The 20,455-nt window shown below is 42.7% G+C and overlaps 1 protein-coding gene across 5 annotated transcripts in view; it reads right to left on the bottom strand.

Moving 5' to 3' along the window:
* Positions 1-15,780: 15,780 nt before the first annotated feature.
* Positions 15,781-20,455, bottom strand: part of SYN2 (synapsin II) — a 187,106-nt gene continuing 182,431 nt past the window's right edge. For all 5 annotated transcript variants that reach the window (XM_064362028.1, XM_064362025.1, XM_021675626.2 and 2 more), the window contains 2 exons: positions 19,247-19,487; positions 15,781-16,694 (listed from right to left, as the gene is read on the bottom strand). In XM_064362028.1, coding sequence (XP_064218098.1) covers positions 16,559-16,694; positions 19,247-19,487 — 377 coding nt within the window. In that variant the 3' untranslated portion in view covers positions 15,781-16,558. The remainder of the gene's footprint in view (positions 16,695-19,246; positions 19,488-20,455) is intronic.

The following is a 20,455-nucleotide window of genomic DNA, read 5'->3' as shown; positions in this document are numbered from 1 at the left end:
GGGAGGCTGAGGCAGAAGAATCGCTTGAACCCGAGAGGAGGTTGCAGTGAGCTGAGTTTGTGCCATTGCACTCCAGCCTGGGTGACAGAGCGAGACTCCGTCTCAAAAAAAAAAAGAAATTAGAAAATCTTATATGAAGTAAATTATCAAATGTTACTTAAGGAATGAAAGAAGATCCAAATATGTTAATAGTTCATGGGCAAATATTTGTTGAGCACCAATTAAGTGTCAGGCACTGTCCTAGGTTTTGGGGCTATTTATAGTGATAAACAAAACAGACAAGGTACTTTTTGCTGATAAAGAGAGGCAGACAATAAACAAAATAAATAAGTAATATATAAAGTGTGTTAGATGGAGACAAGTGATGTGGAGACAAATAAAGCCGAGAGGGGAAGAGGGAGTGCTGGAGAGGCTGCAGTTTAAAATAGGTGGTCAGGGAAGGCCTTGTCTAGAGGGACAATGTATGCTACACAGTGGGAATTCTTATATTGCAGAGATGTCAAATCTCCTGGCAGAAAAATATGTAAATTAATGTCTTCTTAATCAAAATGTCAAAAGGCTTTTATTAAACAACTTGACAATTTAGTCCTAAGCTGTATATGGAAGAGAAAATGTGCAAGAGAAAGTAATCCACAATTTTGAAAAAGAAGAACATTTTCCTCAACCAAAACATATTGTAAAGTTATAGTAATTAAAATTGTGATACTGGTCTACAAATAGAAAAATGGACTAATGAGATAAAACAAAAAGCAAACAGAAATGTAGTAGGCCAAATAAGTGGTGAGAAAAGACCTAATTTCCTGCTTCTTAAATTCTCTAATTTGTTTGCCCACCAATTCTATTGGATTTTCCCAAATAGAGATAGCTTTATCTCTGTTTCAACTCTTATGCATTGAGTGGCTTTCTCTTGTCTAATAGCATTGAATAACCCCTCTGATACCATGTTAAATGATAACGGTAATTGTGGTCACCCTTGTCTTACATCTGATTTTAGTTTAGCCTTTAGTGTTCTCACTAAATAAGATGCTGGCCTAGAGGCTAAGATACATCTATACATGATATGTAAAATGTTTGTACATAAATTCATGTGAAGGAAATAACATGATAATTTTTGTATTGTATCATTTTAAGAAAGTATCAATTGATTCCTATTTTATTCAGTGTTTCTATCAGGAATGGGTTTTTATTTTGTCAAATGCTTAGATCTATTAATATGATGAAATACATTAATAGATTTCCTAATATTGAAGGATTCTTGCATTCTGGAATGAGTCTTGCTTGATCACGTTGTTTGCTTAATATGCTATTGGGTATTTTATTTAAAATTTTTCTATTAATATTCATAAAATTGGTCTGAAGTTTCTTCTGTTGGTAAATTATATATTTTTTGTAAATTGTATTTTCCTAGAACATCAAGTCTAAGTGTGGTCCTAGGATCCCCTCTTCCTGAGATCCCCTTAAGGGGTTAAGATTAAATTTATTTTCACAATAATGTTGAGTTGTTACTTCTTTCGCAAATATACAGGGCCAGCTGGGGGCGGTGGCTCATCCATACAATCTCAGCACTTTGGGAGACGGAGGCAGGTGGGTTACTTGGGCCAGAGAGTTCAAGACCAGCCTGATCTGGTCTTTACCTGGAGACAGGTGAAGCCCTGTCTCCATTAAAAATACAAAAATTAGCTGCGTATGGTGACATGCACCTGTGGTCCCAGCTACTTAGGAGGCTGAGGCATAAGAATTGCTTCAGCTTGGGAGGCAGAGGTTGCAGTGAGCCAAGATGGCACCAGTGCACTCCAGCCTGGGCAACAGAGTAAGACTCTCTCAAAAAAGAAAAAAAAAAAAAAAACTACAGTGGAGTGATCCTGCAGTATGTGAGACATCACAACAAACTGAATGCAAAAAGCAGGTGAGAATCCAGCTGTCTCCTATTAAGCCAGACATTCAACAGATCTTCATAAGTAAATAAGTCACTCCTCTCTGCATTTTTTTGTTTAGGAAAATCTAATAATTTTTCATAAAATTGTTATTTATGTCAACATGTAATGAATTTATTATCTAACATGGTAAATACTAGCAAATATAATCCACATACAAGAAAGCTCTTTAGAGTCTCCAGCAATGTTCAAGAACTTAAAAAGCTCAAGAGCCACTAGTCTCCCCAATTATTTACTGCATGTAGGTTTTTAAATGTATTTGTACAGAGTCGTGGTTTTTAAAATTGGTTCTCTTTTGATAATTACTTTCCCCTTGCCATTTCTTATTTGATATGTTTGGGCTTTCTCCCTCTTAAAAAACTAAGTTGGCTATTGTTTATTTTTGTTAGTTTTTTCAACAAACAAGTTATTTGATTTATTGTCAGTTTTAAAATTCATTAATTTCTGCTTTTATCCTTATCAATGTTTTTATTCTTCCTGTTTGTTATTTCCCTGCTTTTCAGTTGCACATTTAATTCATTTATGTTAGTATTTCTTAACATAGATATTTAATACTATTAATTTCCTTTGAGCATTGTTTACCTGAGAGTCTGACATGTCTGCTTTCAATATTGGAATTTTCTAGAAATTCTGCAATATGATTTTGCATTTCTCCTTTGATCCCAGAGCTCTTTGATTATATACTTTTAATATCATAAATAACATGGGCTTGTTGTTCTTTTTATCCTTCTGTGCCTCTTATGCAATATTATAAAATTTGAAATAATAGGATTTGAAAGCATGAAATTTTACTGTTTATCTGAAGGTACCTTGCAAGCCTCATGCACAGTTCTGTGCCAAGTTTGTGATAGGGGGGTTTGGGCTAGATGCCTTCTGAAATTCCTTCCAGTTCTATGAGTCCATTATTCTAAATATACATGCAAATTAGAAAAAAAAAATAACGTTGTTTCTCTCTTAGGAAAGATTTTACGGCTCTCAGAGGAAGCACATGTCTTCACTCCGTGCCTTGCACCTGGACCGACTGCAGGGCAGACTGGACTTCAGCCAACTGGGTAGAAAACTTCTTAAAGGACATGAATTTTGGGATAAAGTGGAGGTAGCAAAAGTGAGGGAGACTAAATAGACTTCTGGCTGCCACCAACCAGAGCTCCCTTCTTTCAGGGCCATCACCTGGTGTCCCTTCATTCCTCTAGAGGCACATTACATTATGTTCTGTTGGGGGCAGAAGTTATACACTGCTTATGTGCAGCAAGAATAACTGTGCAGCAAGGAGCGCAAATGACTCGGATTCATGAGCACCTTGCTGCTGCTCATTAAATAACAAACCATCTATATTTGGAACAATGCTACACTTTCAGCATAATTCAGAAGCAAAGTGGTCTTCTGTTGGTGTGTTTGTTTCATGGTTCAGTTTGATCATCAGGATTCTGTGTTGTGAGAGTCTGCAGGGGGTTTCTCAGGAGCACTCTTCTTTTCTGTGCTGCTCTCTGACATGCATGCTCCCATCAGGCACCTTTGGTGTTTTACCCACAGGCTGGCACATATATATAAAAAGCGATTTTAGTTGTTTTGTTTTTTCCTAATTTGTCTCCAGCAGCCACACCCTTACTCACAATAGGCTGTAAAGTCTTATGCTTCCTTTCATGTTGTATTTAAATACAGACTGTTTTTTTTTTTTTGTTTTTTTTTTGAGACGGAGTTTCGCTCTTGTTGCCCAGGCTGGAGTGCAACGGCGCGTTCTCAGCTCACCGCAACCTCCGCCTCCTGGGTCCAGTCTGTCTCAGCCTCCCAAGTAGCTAGGATTACAGGCATGCGCCACCACGTCTGGGTAATTTTTTGTATTTTTAGTAGAGACGGGGTTTCACCATGTTGGCCAGGATGGTCTCGATCTCTTCACCTCGTGATCCACCCGCCTCGGCCTCCCAAAGTGCTGGAATTACAGGCGTGAGCCACTGCGTCCGACCCAGATTGTTTTTTAATGAATCACTTTCTCCCATATAGGGTTGTGCCCTCCTCTCTACCCCTCTATCTCACAGCCTTGGGGCCCTGCTGGAAGGCAGTAATACCTAACTCAGTAGGTTAAGGGGTTCCTTTAGCCCTACCTGTGCTTACACCAACAGGCTCTGGAAAACCACTAGCAGGAAATTACATTTTCCCACTAGGCTCATCCATGATTATATGTCACACGGTACTTTTCCTCAGTTGGATATGGAACCTGGCATGAGGAATCTTTCATCCCACATTGCCATTCAAATGCTTATTCACTTCTAAGCTCTCTTTTATTCCCTTTTTTAAATTTCAACTTTTATTTTAGATACAGGGGGTACATGTCCAGGTTTGTTATGTGGGCATATTGCGTGATACTGAGGTTTGTACAAATCCTATCACTTAGGTAATGAACATAGTACCTGATGGGTACTTTTTCAACCCATGCTCCACTCTTCACTCCCATCTAGTAGTCCCGTATTTATGTTTATTGTTCCCATATTTACGTCCATGTGTGTGCCTCCCACTTATAAGTGAGAACATGTGATATTTGGTTTTCTTTTCCTGTGTTTATTCACTGAGGATAATGGCCTCCAGCTTTATCCATGATGCTGCAAAGGACATGATTTCATTCTTTTTTATGACTGCATAGTATTCCATGGTGTATATGTACCACACTTTCTTTATCCAATCCACCATTTCTAGGCATCTTGGTTGGTTCCACGTCTTTGCTATTGCAAACAGCACAGCAATGAACATGCAAGTGCATGTGTTTTTTGGTAGAATGACTTGTATTCCTTTGGGTGTATATCCAGTAATGGAATTGCTGGGTTGAATGGTAATTCTGTTTTAAGTTCTCTGAGAATTCTCCAAACTGCTTTCCACAGTGGCTGAACTAATTTACATCCCCACCAACAGTGTATAAGCATTTGCATTGTTCTGCAGCCTCACCAGCATCTGCTATTTCTTGACTTTTTAATAACAGCCATTCTGACTGGTGTGAGATGGTATCTTACTGTGATTTCTAAGCTCCCTTTTCCATGCAAGGAACAATACATGTATTTTGTGATCCTAGATGATCTCACCTATTGAAGTCTTGGACTTCTTGGGGTGCTGGTGACTATAAAATGGCAACATATACAAGACATTCTTTTTTTTTTTTTTTTTTTGATGAAGTCTCTCTCTGTTACCCAGGCTACAGTGCAATGGCCCTATCTCGGCTCACTATAACCTCTCCCTCCTGGGTTCAAGCGATTCTCCTGCCTCAGCCTCCCGAGTAGCTGGGATTACAGGCATCAACCACCACTCCCAGCTGATTTTTGTATTTTTAATAGATACAGGGTTTCACCATGTTGGCTAAGCTGGTCTTGATCTTCTGACCTCAGGTGATCCACTTGCCTTGGCCTCCCAAAGTGCTGGGATTACAGGCGTGAGCCATTGTGCCTAGCCATGAAACATAGTCTTAATATTCTCTACTCTTAGTCTTTGTAAATTTTTATTAGTCCAATCCTGTCACTTAGGGTAAATGTTTTAATTAAAATGAAAGCTCAAGCAGCCGGCAGCCCTGAGGCTTGAAGCAACTGTAAGTAATAAAGATACTGCCAAACAGCCCAATCTCATTTTCCAAGGTGCTCTCTGTGGAACTCCTCCTGCCTGCCTTCACCGGGCTGGAGGCAGTGGGCTCTGATCCAGAGGCTGACATGGAGCCTCTCCCCTCTGTGCTGGGAACTTAGGCATGCATGGCACATGTTCCTATCTGTTCAGGGTTCCTGCCCTGTGCATCCCAGGTGATCCTAAGCAGTGTCTATCTCTCCATGTTGGTAATGGCTATAACGTAACCTTAGCTCAGATTCAGCTAAGCAGGAAGTCCGAAAGCTTCCACTTAAAGACAGCCTGGGTAAACAATCATCAGAGATGTCAACTGAGTAGGAGGTTTAGACTATCCCAGCAATAAATTGTTTTTGAGAGACTCAGCTTTCCATTCAAGGGATGAAAGGATCAAGTGCGGTAGGGGGCCCACAGAGAAACTAACCCAGTGGTGTGCCTGACCTGTTGCCCGATTTAGCCAGAATAAATTGACTACAACCTGCACTACATATTAAGGTTCCATGTAAAAAAATTTTTTTGAAAAAATAATGTTCAATTACCAAAATCATGCCTGTAATCCCAGCACTTTGGGAGGCCAAGGTAGGCAGATCACCTAAGGTCAGAAGTTCGAGACCTGCCTGGCCAACATGGTGAAACCTTATCTCTACTAAAAATCCAAAAATTAGCCTGGCATGGTGGCATGTGCCTGTGATTCCAGCTACTAGGGAGGCTGAGGCAGGAGGATCACTTGAAACCGGGAGGCGGAGGCTGCGGTGAGCCAGGATTGCACCACTGCTCTCCAGCCTGGCCACAGAGCAAGTGCAAAAATAAAAAATAAATTAAAAAAAATTTTTTTAAAATCAAGTTCTAAAACTACTGGGCTAAAAATATTTATGGTTTACAGATTTCCTAGAATGCATGGGTTGCCCACCCTTCAAGATTTACTCTCCAAATGTCTTGAGAACCCAAAACCTTTAATGGGTCTCTAGGTACTGAAAGAATTGCTTCAGCAATGGCTATTACTTTAGAAAGGTGATTTTGGTGTTTGTATTTGTCCCTAAATTCTAATTAAATTAATGCCAGCTTAGTTAGCACTCAGGAAGCAGAATCTGGCTTTATAGAATACTTGAGTGTGGTGTTTATTTTTTGCCTTCTGCTCAATCTATTTAGCCCCTAAGAAGTTATAATAATAAATTATGATTCTTTGACTTCTTTAAAATACTTTTTTTTTTTTTTTTTTTTTAAGAGACAGGGTCTTGCTATGTTACCCAGGCTGGTCTCAAACTCCCAGCCTCAAGGGATCCTTCTACCTCAACTTACCTCAACCTACCAAAGTTGCTGGGACTACAGGTGTGAGCCAGTGCACCTAGCTAGTTCTTTGATTTTTTTAAGTCAGGCAGCACTGGGTTCCAAAAATCCTATGCTGTTCCACGTTTATTATGGTAGCAATGGGACCCTAATTCCTTTGTATTTTTGTGGTCAGAGAAAGCTTCACAGGTGAAACTTCAGAGGGGGTGCTTAAAAGGTGGAAAATTTGGAAAAGCCCTTGGAAGAGAAAGAAGGAACACATCTCTAACCTCATGAGCAGAGGCGAGCAGGCAGGAAAGCACAAGTTACATATGGGAAATAGTGAGCAGATCACTAGTCTGGAGAAGAGAATTTATATAGCAGGTAGCTAAGACCATACGTTGGGGTTTTTTGCAGATGCCTTGACAATAAGCTATAGATTGACTTTTTGGCTCTAGTTAGCAGGAGCTATTCTGGGTACGTGAGTTAGAGATGTGCTATGATGAAAGTGTCTTTAGGCTTTATCTGGTCTAATTTTTTGGAAAGGATTGGGGATGCAGATCTGGGAGCAGCAAGATCTGGGAGGCTATAGTTAGGGGATGCAAACAAAAGCAATATTTGCTTTTGAAAATAACAGCATCAAAGGATCCGAAGTAGTGACTCAGTTTACAAGAAGTTAGAAATACAGGTTTTGGGATTTTGTTTGTTTAAAAATACTCTCACATCCATTCCTATTACATTTTAGTTACCCCCTAATGGTTCAGTAGGTTTTATTTTAAAAAAAACCCAAAAACTACTGCTAGGCTATGCTACCATTCCATAGGCAGATGTTCTTCTGTGACCGCTCTTTATGAAGCTTTATTATTTTATTGTATAAGGATCTATAACCACATTTTCAGATATAATCAAGAAAGTCTAGTGGTTTCCATGTCACTAGACAGTTTTTTGACAGAAAGGTTTATTTTCAAGTAGGGTGCTTGAGAGAACTTTATCAATTATTAGAAGCAACCTCATCTTCCAATGTACTGTAAATCAGTTCATAGGCTGTGCCTTTTCTGGGAGAAATCAAACTCCAAGGCTTAAAAAGGATAGTCTAGGAAGCCCAAGAAGAATGTAACAAACTAATACAAAAGATTTTAAAGTCAAAGAAACACCATTTCCTCTTCCCAGTACAGACTTTACACCTCTTTCCATACTACCCTCATTCACTTGAATGTCTCCTTTAATTTTCAACCATCTTCCTGCAGTGTTGCAATAGTTAGTTTAAAAATTAGTTTTTTGACTCACTCACTCTAGGCAAAACTCCAGGAAGAGCCTATTCTTAATACATTTTTTGTTGATATGTATCAGTCAGCTGCACTATGAAAACAACTCCAAAATGCCAATTTCTTACAACGTAAACATGTATTTATCGCTCACATTAAGATGCCGGCAGCTGCAACAGCCTGCAGTTCTGTTGTACTTGTCTCGATTTTAAGACTCAGTTTGACTATCTTGAGGTCAATGGGAGAACCAAATGACTTGGCATTCATGAAGTAAATTTGGTTGGCTTCTATACCATTAGCCAAAGCAGGCTCTATAACTTAGCCCAGTGTCTTTGGGACAGAGAAGCAAGTCACTTGGCAATGGGTAGGGAGGTATCATCCACTTATAAGAAAGGAGGAGAGTGAGGAATTAGGAACGATAATACAACTACTCGCAATCTTTCTTGTTGATGAAATCCTTTCATTCAACAAGCTTTAAGGCTTATCTACTAATGGTCTATTGACTAAGTGTAAATAAATTAAAAAAAAAAAATAAGAAAGCTAGTCTCTCTAGATATAGTGATGACCTTTGAAATGCAGTCTTAGGGAAAACGATCCTGTTGGGTATATGCTCAGTAGATCCCTTAACTTAGCTTAGTAGCCAAACTCCAGTTTCAGAAGCCTAAAAATCAGGCCTAAAGCCTTAATAAATCTCTGACTTGGCCAGGCGCAGTGGCTCACGCCTATAATCCCAGCACTTTGGGAGGCCAAGGTGAATTTGAGACCAGCCTGGCCAACATGGTGAAAACCCTGTCTCTACTAAAAATACGAAAATTAGCTGGGTGTGGTGGCACGTGTCTGTAGTCCTAGCTACTCCGGAGGCTGAGGCAGAAGAACCACTTGAACCCAAGAGGCGGAGGTTGCACTGAGCCGAGATCATTCCACTGCATTCCAGCCTGGGCCACAGAGCAAGACTCCATCTCAAAAAAATAAATAAATAAAATAAAAAGATAAATCTCTGACTTACTTCCTCATCTTGAGACCAGTTGTGGGCCCATTTCCATAACTTGGAATGCTAAAATGGATCCTAACAGAAAAAACTTGGAAATGAAACTATGAAATAATTAAACCATTCAAAGGAGAGAAACTGAGGTTTAGAGTTTAGTCATTTGCCAAGGTCACACTGCTAGCAAGTGATAGAACCGGTACTGAAACTAAACCAAAGCCTTTACACTTAACCACTCCATATGCTGCCTCCCTGGTAAATTGAGGCTAGATTCTAGAGGGCCTTAAATAGCAAGTTAAGGAGTTTAGGCTTCACTCTTTAAGCCTTGGGATTCCTTGCAAGATTGTGACCAGGAGAATGATACGATCAGAGATTTTAATAGTGGACCTGGCAGAAATAAGCATGGGAATGAAGCCAGGGAGCCCAGTTAGGAGGCTATCACAATAAGAGGTGTGAATAAAGGCTCTAATCCAGAATAATAGCTATGGGGATAGAATAAAGGAATAGTTATTAGGAAGAAATAATCTACTGGCCTTGTCTTTCTACTAATCTTAAATTGAAATGTATCACTGCTTTGGTGTGAAATACACAAACCAAAGTGTCTCTAGAGCCCAAGGGCAACTCCAAAGGTAAATGAGCATCCCAAATTCATTCTAGTCCATTCCCCCCAACACTCAGTTCTCAGGGTTGGGTTAAGGTCTTCATGGTATTATACAGGTCAGAATTTGCTGAGCCCCTCTGGGCCTAGTCCTGCAATTTTCTTTTTTTTCTTTTTTTTTTTTTGAGACAGAGTTTCGCTCTTGTTACCTAGGCTGGAGTGCAATGGTGTGATCTCGGCTCATCGCAACCTCCGCCTCCTGGGTTTAGGCAATTCTCCTGCCTCAGCCTCCTGAGTAGATGGGATTACAGGCACGCGTCACCATGCCCAGCTAATTTTTTGTATTTTTAGTAGAGACGGGGTTTCACCATGTTGACCAGGATGGTCTCGATCTCTTGACCTCGTGATCCACCCACCTCGTGATCCACCCGCCTCGGCCTCCCAAAGTGCCGGGATTACAGGCGTGAGCCACCGCGCCCAGCCCAGTCCTGCAATTTTCTATCATTACCAATGAGTTCCAGAGTGGATCCAAGATGTGTAAACCTGTGTTGTCCCCTCACTAATCCAATAGAGCTAATTTCCCTTCTCCAGGACTAAATCTAAAACAAGTTGGGTTAGGCGGTTGCTGAACTTAACCTGATCCACCCAGGTGGCTGTAGCTTTCTGCTCTCTGCTGTGAACTGCCTGGAGGAGTTAGCTGAAGGGTGGAGATTCTTATCAGAAGAGATGTATGTGAATATGGAGGTGGCTGAAAATGACCAAGGGGTGGGGTTCCCCGGGGAACATTCATTTACACATGAGGTGGGGCCTGGTAACAGCTCTCCTCCCCTCTCAGGTTATCTCTGCTGTTCCCTCTTCCCTCTTCTGGAAGGTTATCTCCTCGATAAAGATAGCATGTTGGGGAGTAGGGCCCATGAAACAAGTCAAAATATAGAACAGTGGGCAAGCACAAGTGTGTGTGTCTAACTGTATTAATATCCAAGCAACATAGAAAGCAAGGTCTCAGAGCAATAGGGTATTGATTAATAGGTGGCTAAATCAGAGAGAATGACTAGTTGCATTAGTTTTCTACATGTTTACAATCAACAGGCTTAAAGTCCAAGGAAACTTGTACCACAGGAGGAAAAGTACCATTCAAGTGTGAGCTCACAGTTCAGACACTCAGAAGTCACCTACGATGAGGGATAGCTTCATGAGGCTATTGTGAGAATTCAACAAAATGACAGATCAATCAGTGTTTGTAAACTGTAAAGTCCCTTTAAACTGCAAGGTGCTATATAAACAGTAAAATACGAATGTAAGGAATAATGTTATGATTATTTAAGGAGAAAACATTCTGAATGTAGCTTGTAACCTGCTAATTAGGCAGTAATAAATTGTTTATTTTCAACAAACAACAGAATTTGCCTGTTAGAATACATCTTCTCTTTCAAACTTGAGAAACTTGATGGGACTATACATTTATTTCAGAGAGAAACTATTCAAAACAGATCTGAGACCCCTTTCTGGGATTAATTTACTTCAGAACTAGTTTGCAAGCTACACAACATTATCTCATTAACTTACAGTCACATTGCATTTTGGACCACATATATTATCTAGCTTAATCACTAGATTTGACTCCAAAAGAATTTAAAAAAAAATTTTAAACCAAAATTTACTCCCTAAAGCAATGATTCTTAGTCTTGTGTGTGTGTGTTGAGGACCTGCCAAAATGCACAATATGCACAACAGTATGCATAGGAATACCTGGATTCCAGGTAAAGAATTCCTGATCTTCCAAGAGTTACTGGAATTCAAATAATGTACTACAGATCTGAAGGTAGTTATGTTCTGAACATAAGCAGCAGTCTTGTAGGAATAAATAATCTCCCACAAGAATTGCTTTGAAGGAAACCATACCACTATAGGAGCAATGATATGGTACGTGTTTTAAAATGTGGTCACCTGAGGTTTGTGTTGTCATTTCTACAGCTGCAGTAGTTTTTATTGTGTGTGGATGTGTGTAAGTATGTATGTCTGTGTCTGCTGTGTATTTATTGCTAGTGGAATGCCTTGGCACAGCACAAGCCTCCCCAGGTGTCCACCCTGAACTCAGTTTATCTAATACAACTAAAGGGAGCCATAGCCCTAGGAAAAGGCATCAGATGGGCTGAATTGTGCGACAGGCTGAAATTGCCCTAGAGGCTCCCCTGGTTGCAGGAGCAGGAGAAAGGCACGATTGGTATTCGTTTGGCTGCTGGAAAAGTCCTAGGGAAAGGGGGTTTGGGACTTAACTTCCACAGGTTTTCCACCAGACAGAGAAGGTTTCTTGTGATCTCATATGCCAACCACTGTTATGAAGAAACTCTAAGCTTGTTTAATTCTTAAGACAACCTCCTGAGAAAGGTAGTATTGTTTTCACTTTGTAGATAAGAAAACTGAGACGCAGAAAACTTAAACAACATAATTAGCTAATAACTAGCAGAGCCTGGATTTAAACTCACATTTGATTCCAAAACCCAGGCTCTTTCCACTAGCCAACACTGTCTCTTCCCTTTGCCTCCTGGCCTCTGTGAAATGACTCCATAAGTCTCTCACTCCCTGGAGGACCCCTGAATATAAAACTCATTTACTTCAGGAAGGGCAACATTCCCAGTCGTCCACCAGACACTTAGGGTTGAGACTCATTTGCTTCTATTACTAACTCCCTTTGTGACGTTGGCAAACTCTTTAAGTTGCCTGGGGCTTGATGCAACTTCCAACTGTAAAACTCAGCAACTGAATTCGGTGCACCCAGCCCAGTCCCGGCAGGTGGCGTGCCTCCTGTCCTGTGGGCTATGCACAGCTCACCCCCAGGGTGCCATCTTCTGTAAGCACCCGAGCTAGAAGCTTGCCCTACTGCAACAGCATATGCTGCTTGTGGTCCATTTTACCCTTGCCTGGCTCATCTTATTCATTCTCCTTCCATATCTTATCTGAACTCATCTGCATTCCTCACATATTTTAACTCTTACATAGTATTCCAATTTATAAATAAACCACAATATACGTTTTAATTCCCCACAAGAGGTGGTTATTTCCATTCTTTGTACAAACAATGCTGTGACCAACATGCTTTTACTTGCTTTCTTATGTACATGTGCAAGAGACTCTCTAGAGTAAATGTCCAGAAATGGAATTGCTGAGTCATAGGCTTTATGCATTAGATTGCCAAATTGTTCCCTGAAATGGAAGTACTAACACACACCCCCATTAGCAACATGTAAGACTTCCGCTTCTCATATCCTCACCAATACCTATCAAGCTTAATTTTTTTCCAAACTAACATCTTGACTGCATTTGACTTATACATTACACTTTCTTCTTTATACTTACACATCTTCCCTACTGGGCAATAAACTTTGTGAGGGCAGAATCCTTAATTCATTTTTATATCCCTCTCGTAAAATTTATGGAGCTTAGTAAGTAAAATAAGGGGTTGTGAACAAACCAATACAGAATTAATTTATCTTGACCCATGAAGATGATGAGTTCCATGTGGGCAAGGATGAGGCTTTCTCCCTTTACTTATCTGGGGTGAAGACATAGGTAGGGAATCCCCATAAACTGCAGAGGGGGCTGCACAGTGGTCAAAGCTGGCCTACAGACAAGGCTTCAAGATCTGTAGAAGACTGTGACCGACCTTTCAGAGATCTTAGCTGTAGATAATTTTTATCACAGTATTCACTGAATTATTTACTGAAGGTCATGAATCGCCAAGTTCCCAGTCTTTGGGGCTGCCTTTAAGTAGCAAGAAGGCTATTTCTCCCTCACCCCCAGCCCTACCCCATTACTAAGGGCTGGATTGAATCCATATGTCCTTCAGACCAGGGTGCTGCCTGACCTATGGTAAATGCCTCTCCTTTTTGTCACCCCAGCAGTTCCAGGCTGACTCATTTTCTAAATAAGCCACTTGTGGTTTTTGATCTGACATCACATGTGGAAGAATGAGTAATTTTTTAAGAACCAGAATTATATTCTATCAGAATAAGAAACATTGTGTATGTTACTCATGGTTTTAGGACAAGGGGTCAACACTGGTCACAGATTTCCTAACTTTCTCCCACTCCTTCTTTCCCTGGGACCAGGGTATGGAGACAGGTGAAGAAAGGAGGTGGATATGGGTGTGAACTTTTGTGTGCACCTCTTATTTTATCACACGATGTAAAATTTAATACAATTGACTTGTTGCCTCTGCTAGATTAAATAAAAGTAATACGGCAAAGTAGCTCAGGCCATGAGTTCTGCTGCTGCACTGCTTAGGTTTAAATCCTAGCTCTACCACTTGCCCAGCTGGGTGACCCTGAGTGAGTTATTGACCTTGATGTGCCTCCATTTCTCATTTATAAAACAAAAACAGCACCTACCATATAGGTTTGTTATAAGAAATACATAAGTTGATGTGCATTAAGTATTCAGAATAGTGCCTGGTACCAAATAGGTCCTATGGAAATGTCAGCTAATATTCCTGTAAATCCATCACAATGTTTATGTTCATCATGAGTGCTCAAGAAATGCTTTTTGAATAAATGAATGCCTTCCCTTAAAACATATTTGGAATCAGGGGATAGAAGCAATGGCTAGTGGTAGACTCTTGGTTTGTGAAGGGGGTCAGACTATGCCACCTCAAAATATGCCACTTTGGCATATTGTTTATTTTGAGCTGAAGGCAACAGAACAACAGATGCAGGAAGGGTTCTCTGACCTCCCCCTTTCTGTCTGAAGCAGGATGAAAACTTCTTGTGGAAAGGGTGACCCTCCCCAAAAGGAAGAAGGGAACATTCTTATCACCAGACAGGGAGCTGACACTGAGATGAATCTCTACAGACAAAACTAAAATTTGTACCCTCCTATCCCATTAGTTTCTCCTATATATTTCCTACTTTCCCACAATTTACTGGCTGACTAGCCCAGACCCCTTTGTTCTGTCATATCATCAAAAATCATTCTTTCTTTAAAACGGCATACAAGTTTGGAGCTTAACAACTTGAATCTTCATCTTCCTGTATGAAGATTCCCACATACACATAAAAATACTAAATAAAATGTGTATACTTTTGTCCTGTTTATCTGTCTTATGTTTGCTTAATTTTCAGGCCCAGTCACAAAACGTAGAGGACATCTGTCTCCCCTACAGCTGGAAATAGAAGGAACCCTAAAGGTCAGTTGCCTTGCACCTAGGTACCCCACACTTTTGTTTGGTTTGTTCCTTAGTTATGTGTCTTGTAGGAGGAAGGCTGCCACCCCTCAGGTGTCACTCAATGGGAGGTTCTACTTCCCATTTTCCAAGCGTAAGAAGAGGGTATGGTTCTCAATCCTTGAACTGTGAAAACAGAATGGGTAAGAAAGGAGACCCTGGTATCAAAGAAATTCATTCTCTGACTTTATAGCATCTACTGTCCGTGAGAAGTTAACAAGATAATGGTATCTGGAGGGGTTTATCTTGTTGAGTTAGTAGGATGGGTGTCATGTGTACGAAATTATCTAATACTTATTGACATTCAGATATTAACATTTTTAATACATGGATTTTTTACCAGTGCAGATGTAGTGTTTATTTTCACAGCATCTGTGGTCTTTGGGAAAATATCCTTGAGTATCAGGGAGTCATTATGCAGCCAGAGTGAAATCTCTCAGAGCCCACCCTCAGTTGCAGGTCTCTTTAGGATGCCTTGGTTGGGATCTGTGGGAGTCTGGTCATAAAGCTGGTTGGTCCAGCCTCGTTGGCACCATGTGGGCCTCAGCTGAGGAGCTTGATAACAGACCAGGCAAGTGAGTCTAACTTGACTCCTCCGGGAATAAGAGTTCTGTGTTTATTTGAAAGGTTACAAAGTCCACAATATAAGCAGAAATGCTGAGTTGCTGAAGGAAGGCTAGCTGCCTTGGAGGAGACAAATTCACTGCGGAGGTGTCAGGAGGCCCAGAAGTGGCATGTAAAGGTCAGACACATTCTCAAACACTTGCAAACACATGTACACCTGCAGTCACACACACAAACTGACACAAATAGCTTCACACACCTAGATTTTTCACTCTACACTCACACACACATTCCTCATGGACACTCTCTCAGCCTAAAGGGTGGCCAAGGGGTCAAGACCTCATGGCTGACTCAGATGTTGGTGAATGCTGCTGCTTTTATTACACCAAAGGTCTTAACATTTATTAGGAGAGGAACACAAAGCTTGGCATACTGCTATCATAGTGGCATGCATTCTCTATAGTGCAGCTCTGGAGTTCAAGGTTACTGCAGATTGCACATAAGAACCACTCTTCAGAGGGGAGAAAAGGGGAAACTGCAGATCCTTGTTCTCCCGAATATCAGCAGACTCAAGGTGCTTCACCACCACAGCAGCCTGGGATTTTGTAAGTTGGGTGGGTATGCTTTAAACAGTAACACAAGTATGACAAGGGATCCAGGTTGGGGAAAGTTCCTAAAAGTTAGGGCCAAGAGTACTTTTGGAGAAGTAAATACTTCCCAAACAAGTATCACTGAATGGGAGCAGGGCATGCTTAGCACTGCAACTGAGCTAGGTTAAGCTGCCAGGAGTCCACAATTAATCCTGGTTTCACAGGGAAGAATAAGACATGATGGCACTGTCACAATAAGGCCACTAAACTCACAGCGAACGATGACTTCAGAAGGAAGCTCTCATGACTACAGGGAAGCAGCTCTTTTCTCTCTGATGCCAGGTACCCCTTGTGGGTGATACCTGCCCTGAGACTGTCACATGGTCCTTTCTGGGCTGCACAACATCACTTAGCACAACAGAGCAGAGGAAGGGACCACACATGTCAAGGTCATGGGACATCACCACCAAGCTGGCTGACTGTTGTTGGTGAATGTCTTAGATGCCTTTCCCGGTTGGGCCGGGTGCCCCGTGTGTCTGAAGAGCTAATCTGAAAAGAGGCTGGCAAAGGACTTCCTCAAGCTCCGGATGGTCTCCGCTTTGGCTTCATCCTCATTGGCTGAAGACCGGAAGAAGGAAGACTCAGAGAAGCTGAAGGCATTTGTCAGGGACTGCGACTTGCTTGAAGATAAAAACCAGAGAGAATGTGAGAGGGTGGTGTTCCCAGCAAGGCAGGGAAGGACGGTGACGTGAGGATACACACCTAGAACTCCCACTCCCTCCCCAGGGAGACCCGGGTGATGGAGGATAAAGCCAGAAGTGGCCGTTCTACCAAGACCCTGGGAGACCCCTACGCTACTTCCTCACCTTCAGTGATACTAGAATAGAAAGGGTGGGGACAGTGTGGGAACGAGGGAGAAGGGTAAAAAGAAAGAAGGGAAAGAGGAGGAAGACATGACTCAAAGGCTGCTTCTTTAATTTAATCTAACATGCCCAAGGGCTAAATTTCAGAAGTCCCAACTTGGTAAGAACTAACCTACGAATCTCATATACTTCTCTGATGAAAGGGAGCCACAAGGGGGCCTGTGACTCTGGTACGCTCTTTTCTATCAACTATCAACTATCAACTGGTGGAGCCAGATCAGAAGACCTGGGCCAAAGTCTCGTTCTGCCACTCATTCACTTCTAACTGGAGGCAAGCCATGTGCCTCTCTGTGCCTCAGGTTCTCATCTACGAAGTTTGGTAAAATGAAGCTCTCTAGACACTTTTGGCTTTTTCTATTCTGATCTTTTCTCTGATCCAAAAGAACCTACTGGCTTAGCCCAAAACTCTAATGCTTCAATTTCTCTGTTCTTAAAATGGATGCAGTAACCACCCCTGCAACTCTCCTCAGAGGAGCACTAATATGAACCTCTATGAGATTCAGGGTGTCCAGTGGCAAAAGAGATATATATCAGGCCTTTACAAGTTTCTTAGGGAGCTTTCTAATGAGAAAATCCAAATTATACACATTTTAGGGGCCTATTTTCCCCTTTAGAGACTAGTGGTTCACAGGGAAAAACCATGAAGCACGAGGCCATGGGGACGCCCAGCCTGCACTCCAGGAGAGGACATGAAGTCTGGCTTCTCCAGTGGCCCAGCTTTTCTCCTTCTTGAGTCCCACTGGCTCTCATTTCTGCTGATTTCTGGCTCCAGAACTCTTCTTCTGGTGGCTTGGGACTCTAAGCCCTCCTTTAAATGCTGGGTGCAGCTCAGGAGAAACTCCCTTCTACAGAACTGTGATCAGTCTCTCTCCCAATGCAGTGACTGTGAACAGACACCTTGCCTTTAATTAGGGCTGGGAACAAATCCCAACACGCTGGCCTCTGGGAGTGGGGCGTTCCTCGGCCTGCACAGGCAGAGGTGTACTAGGGACAAGCCTCCAGCTTGTCATCAGAGGCCTGCTCTATTCAACAGCTTCAGCCCAGAGGCAGTGACAATCCAAGGATCTGCCCTCAGGCAGGGGCTAAAGTTGGCTAGTGAGAAGGCATGAGGGATTAAAAAAAAAGTCAGCAGGCAGGAAACAGCTGGGCTGAAGGGACATTATGGGGCAGGCAAGAGGCAAGAGGTACCACTGGCCAGAGCTGGGGAGCAAGAGTGTGTGATGCCCCTCCCATCACGCAGGACTGGAAGACCCAGAGAAAGTGACCATCTGGACACCTGAGCCCCGCAACCTTGGCTCTGACACTAATTAGAGGAGTAGCTCGGCTTTGAGGAAAACAAACAAACATACATCTCTCTGAGCAAAGTTTTCTCATCTGTGCAATGACTACATGACCCCTTAGTGGCTCATTTAAACTCCAAAATCCTACAGCCCCCTTTCTCCCTTTCTGAAGAGTCATTTGTTGCCTGTCACCTCACTCTGAGAAGCAGGGGTGGGTCACTACCATCCCCCGAGGCTATGGCTATCTGTGCTGAAGGTGGTGAAAGAAGTCTGCTGGGGACATTGCAAACAATCAGAGGCCTCTGTGGGAGAGGGCAGAACTGACCATCGTCCACATCCAGGTGCTGTCCCTCCCAAGGACAGCTCTGCTGTTTCCAGGGGTCCTGTGCAGCAGGGCAATGTGGAGGGGCTTCTAGGGTGATTGCTGGGTGTGAGGGAACCCAAGAGAATAGAGGTCCTCAGCATCTCTGCCTGGGAACTCCTCTGCTGCCCACACCAGAAACTGACCTCCTTTGGACAGAGCTGAAGGTAAAATGTTGCAATGGATTTAACTACTTCCCTCTTTTCATTCTGGACAGCCTTACTGATTGCATACTCTGAACTGTGAGTCAGAAGCAGAAAGATTTAAAAAAATTTTTTAGAAGTAGAGAAACACACAAAAAGAAAAGGAATGGAAAAAAGAGTGGGAGACAGGGTTTAAAATAAACAAACCAAAATCTTAAGCTAGTACAAGACTAGAGAAGGGACAGTGACTCTGCCATAGTGCCACTTCCCAGGAAGAAAGGGGAGGGAGTTGAACTTCTAGTTAAACTTTACACTTTCACTTCCTTCTTTCTTCCCCTCCCCAGTGAACTCTAACCATTCCTCTCACCAAAAACCAAAAAAAAAAAAAAAAAACCCAAAAAAATCCCACCACAAAATATCTGTAGGAGGAGACCTGATTGAAGGTGCTTTCTAGCAGCTCTGAAGCCCAAGGCCCACCAGGAGGGTGGGAGGAGGGGAGGGAGGAGCTGCTGAGTTGTCTCTTACTTGAGCTGTGGGTGAGGCTGGGGCTTCTGTGGTGGAGCAGCCAGGGGTGGCTGGGCCTCTGCCAGGGAGCTGCTGCTGGAGGGTGCATCTCCATGGGTGGTGGGGCCGCCCGGCCGCTGAGGAGCCGAGGAGGAAGAGGAGGAGGAAGAGGAGGAAGGTGGCAGTGATGGTCCAGGGGGGAGCCGGCGTGGAGGCAGCACCTTGCCTGGGGGCTGTATTCCTTGGGGTTGCCCAGGGCCCCCTAGGTTCAGTACAAGAAAAACTTCATAATTTAACCATATCAAAATGTTTCCTTATTAGAATCTACATCTCAAAGGGCGTGGTTAATTACAAAAGGATAAGCTCTATTCCAAGAAGCTGGAGTCTGAAGGGCCCCAAAGGGGGTCCTTGGTTAGCTATCCTTGTACATGGCCACTAAGTGCTCCTCCTCAGATATACAGCAACTCAGCCACAGTAGGAGTCAGCAGGACAAGGAGGAACCAATGGACTAGCAGCCCCGCCAGAGGCACGCTCTCTCACAGAGGGCCCCAGAATGCAGGGTCCTCACCCTTCCTCCCCAGAGGTGCCTCAGGTACAGACTACCCTGCTCCAGGGTTTACTGCAAGTCTCAAGTTCCACATGGCAGATGCAGGAGAGGGCGACTACCCTGCTCCAGGGTTTGCTGCAAGTCTCAAGTTCCACATGGCGATGAGGAGAGAGCACTGGATCCCAGAAACAGTCTACCAGTGACTCCCTGAGCAAGTCACCAAACTTTTCTGGCCTCAGTTTTCCCAACCATAAAACTCTAAAAAGTAAGCCCTGGTCTTACTGGTCTTTTAAGGGGTAGTGTTTCAAAGATGATAAGGTTGAGCAAGTTCTTCAAAAAGTATTCCGTACCCTATGATTACCTCGATGGTCACTGACTTATGTTGTTTTATGGGGCCGCCCTTGGTCCTGCTCCAAGCCTGCATGGGTCTGATTGCCATGCCCACCCTGCCCCACCAGGGCTTCATTTTAGCATTAACTCATGCTCACAACCAGGAGAAATCCTTTCTTTCCAGGCACTGTTTTGCCTGTCAGTACCATCCTCAGGGGCTCTAGCAGGATGAACCTCTCAGGTATGTGTGGTAGAATTCTCCAGACATCCAAACTCCACTCTCCCCTGGGGATGTTGTGGGTGCCATTTGGCAAAGAAAAGCCCCCCTAAAAAGGACCAGCACACCCTCCTCC

Source organism: Aotus nancymaae, unplaced genomic scaffold, assembly GCF_030222135.1.
Source record: "Aotus nancymaae isolate 86718 unplaced genomic scaffold, 86718_ANA_hifiasm-v0.15.2.pri h1tg000046l, whole genome shotgun sequence".
In the NCBI taxonomy this organism is placed as follows: domain Eukaryota; kingdom Metazoa; phylum Chordata; class Mammalia; order Primates; family Aotidae; genus Aotus; species Aotus nancymaae.
Note: the sequence above shows the minus strand (reverse complement) of the source record. Positions and strands in the feature narration are given on the sequence as shown.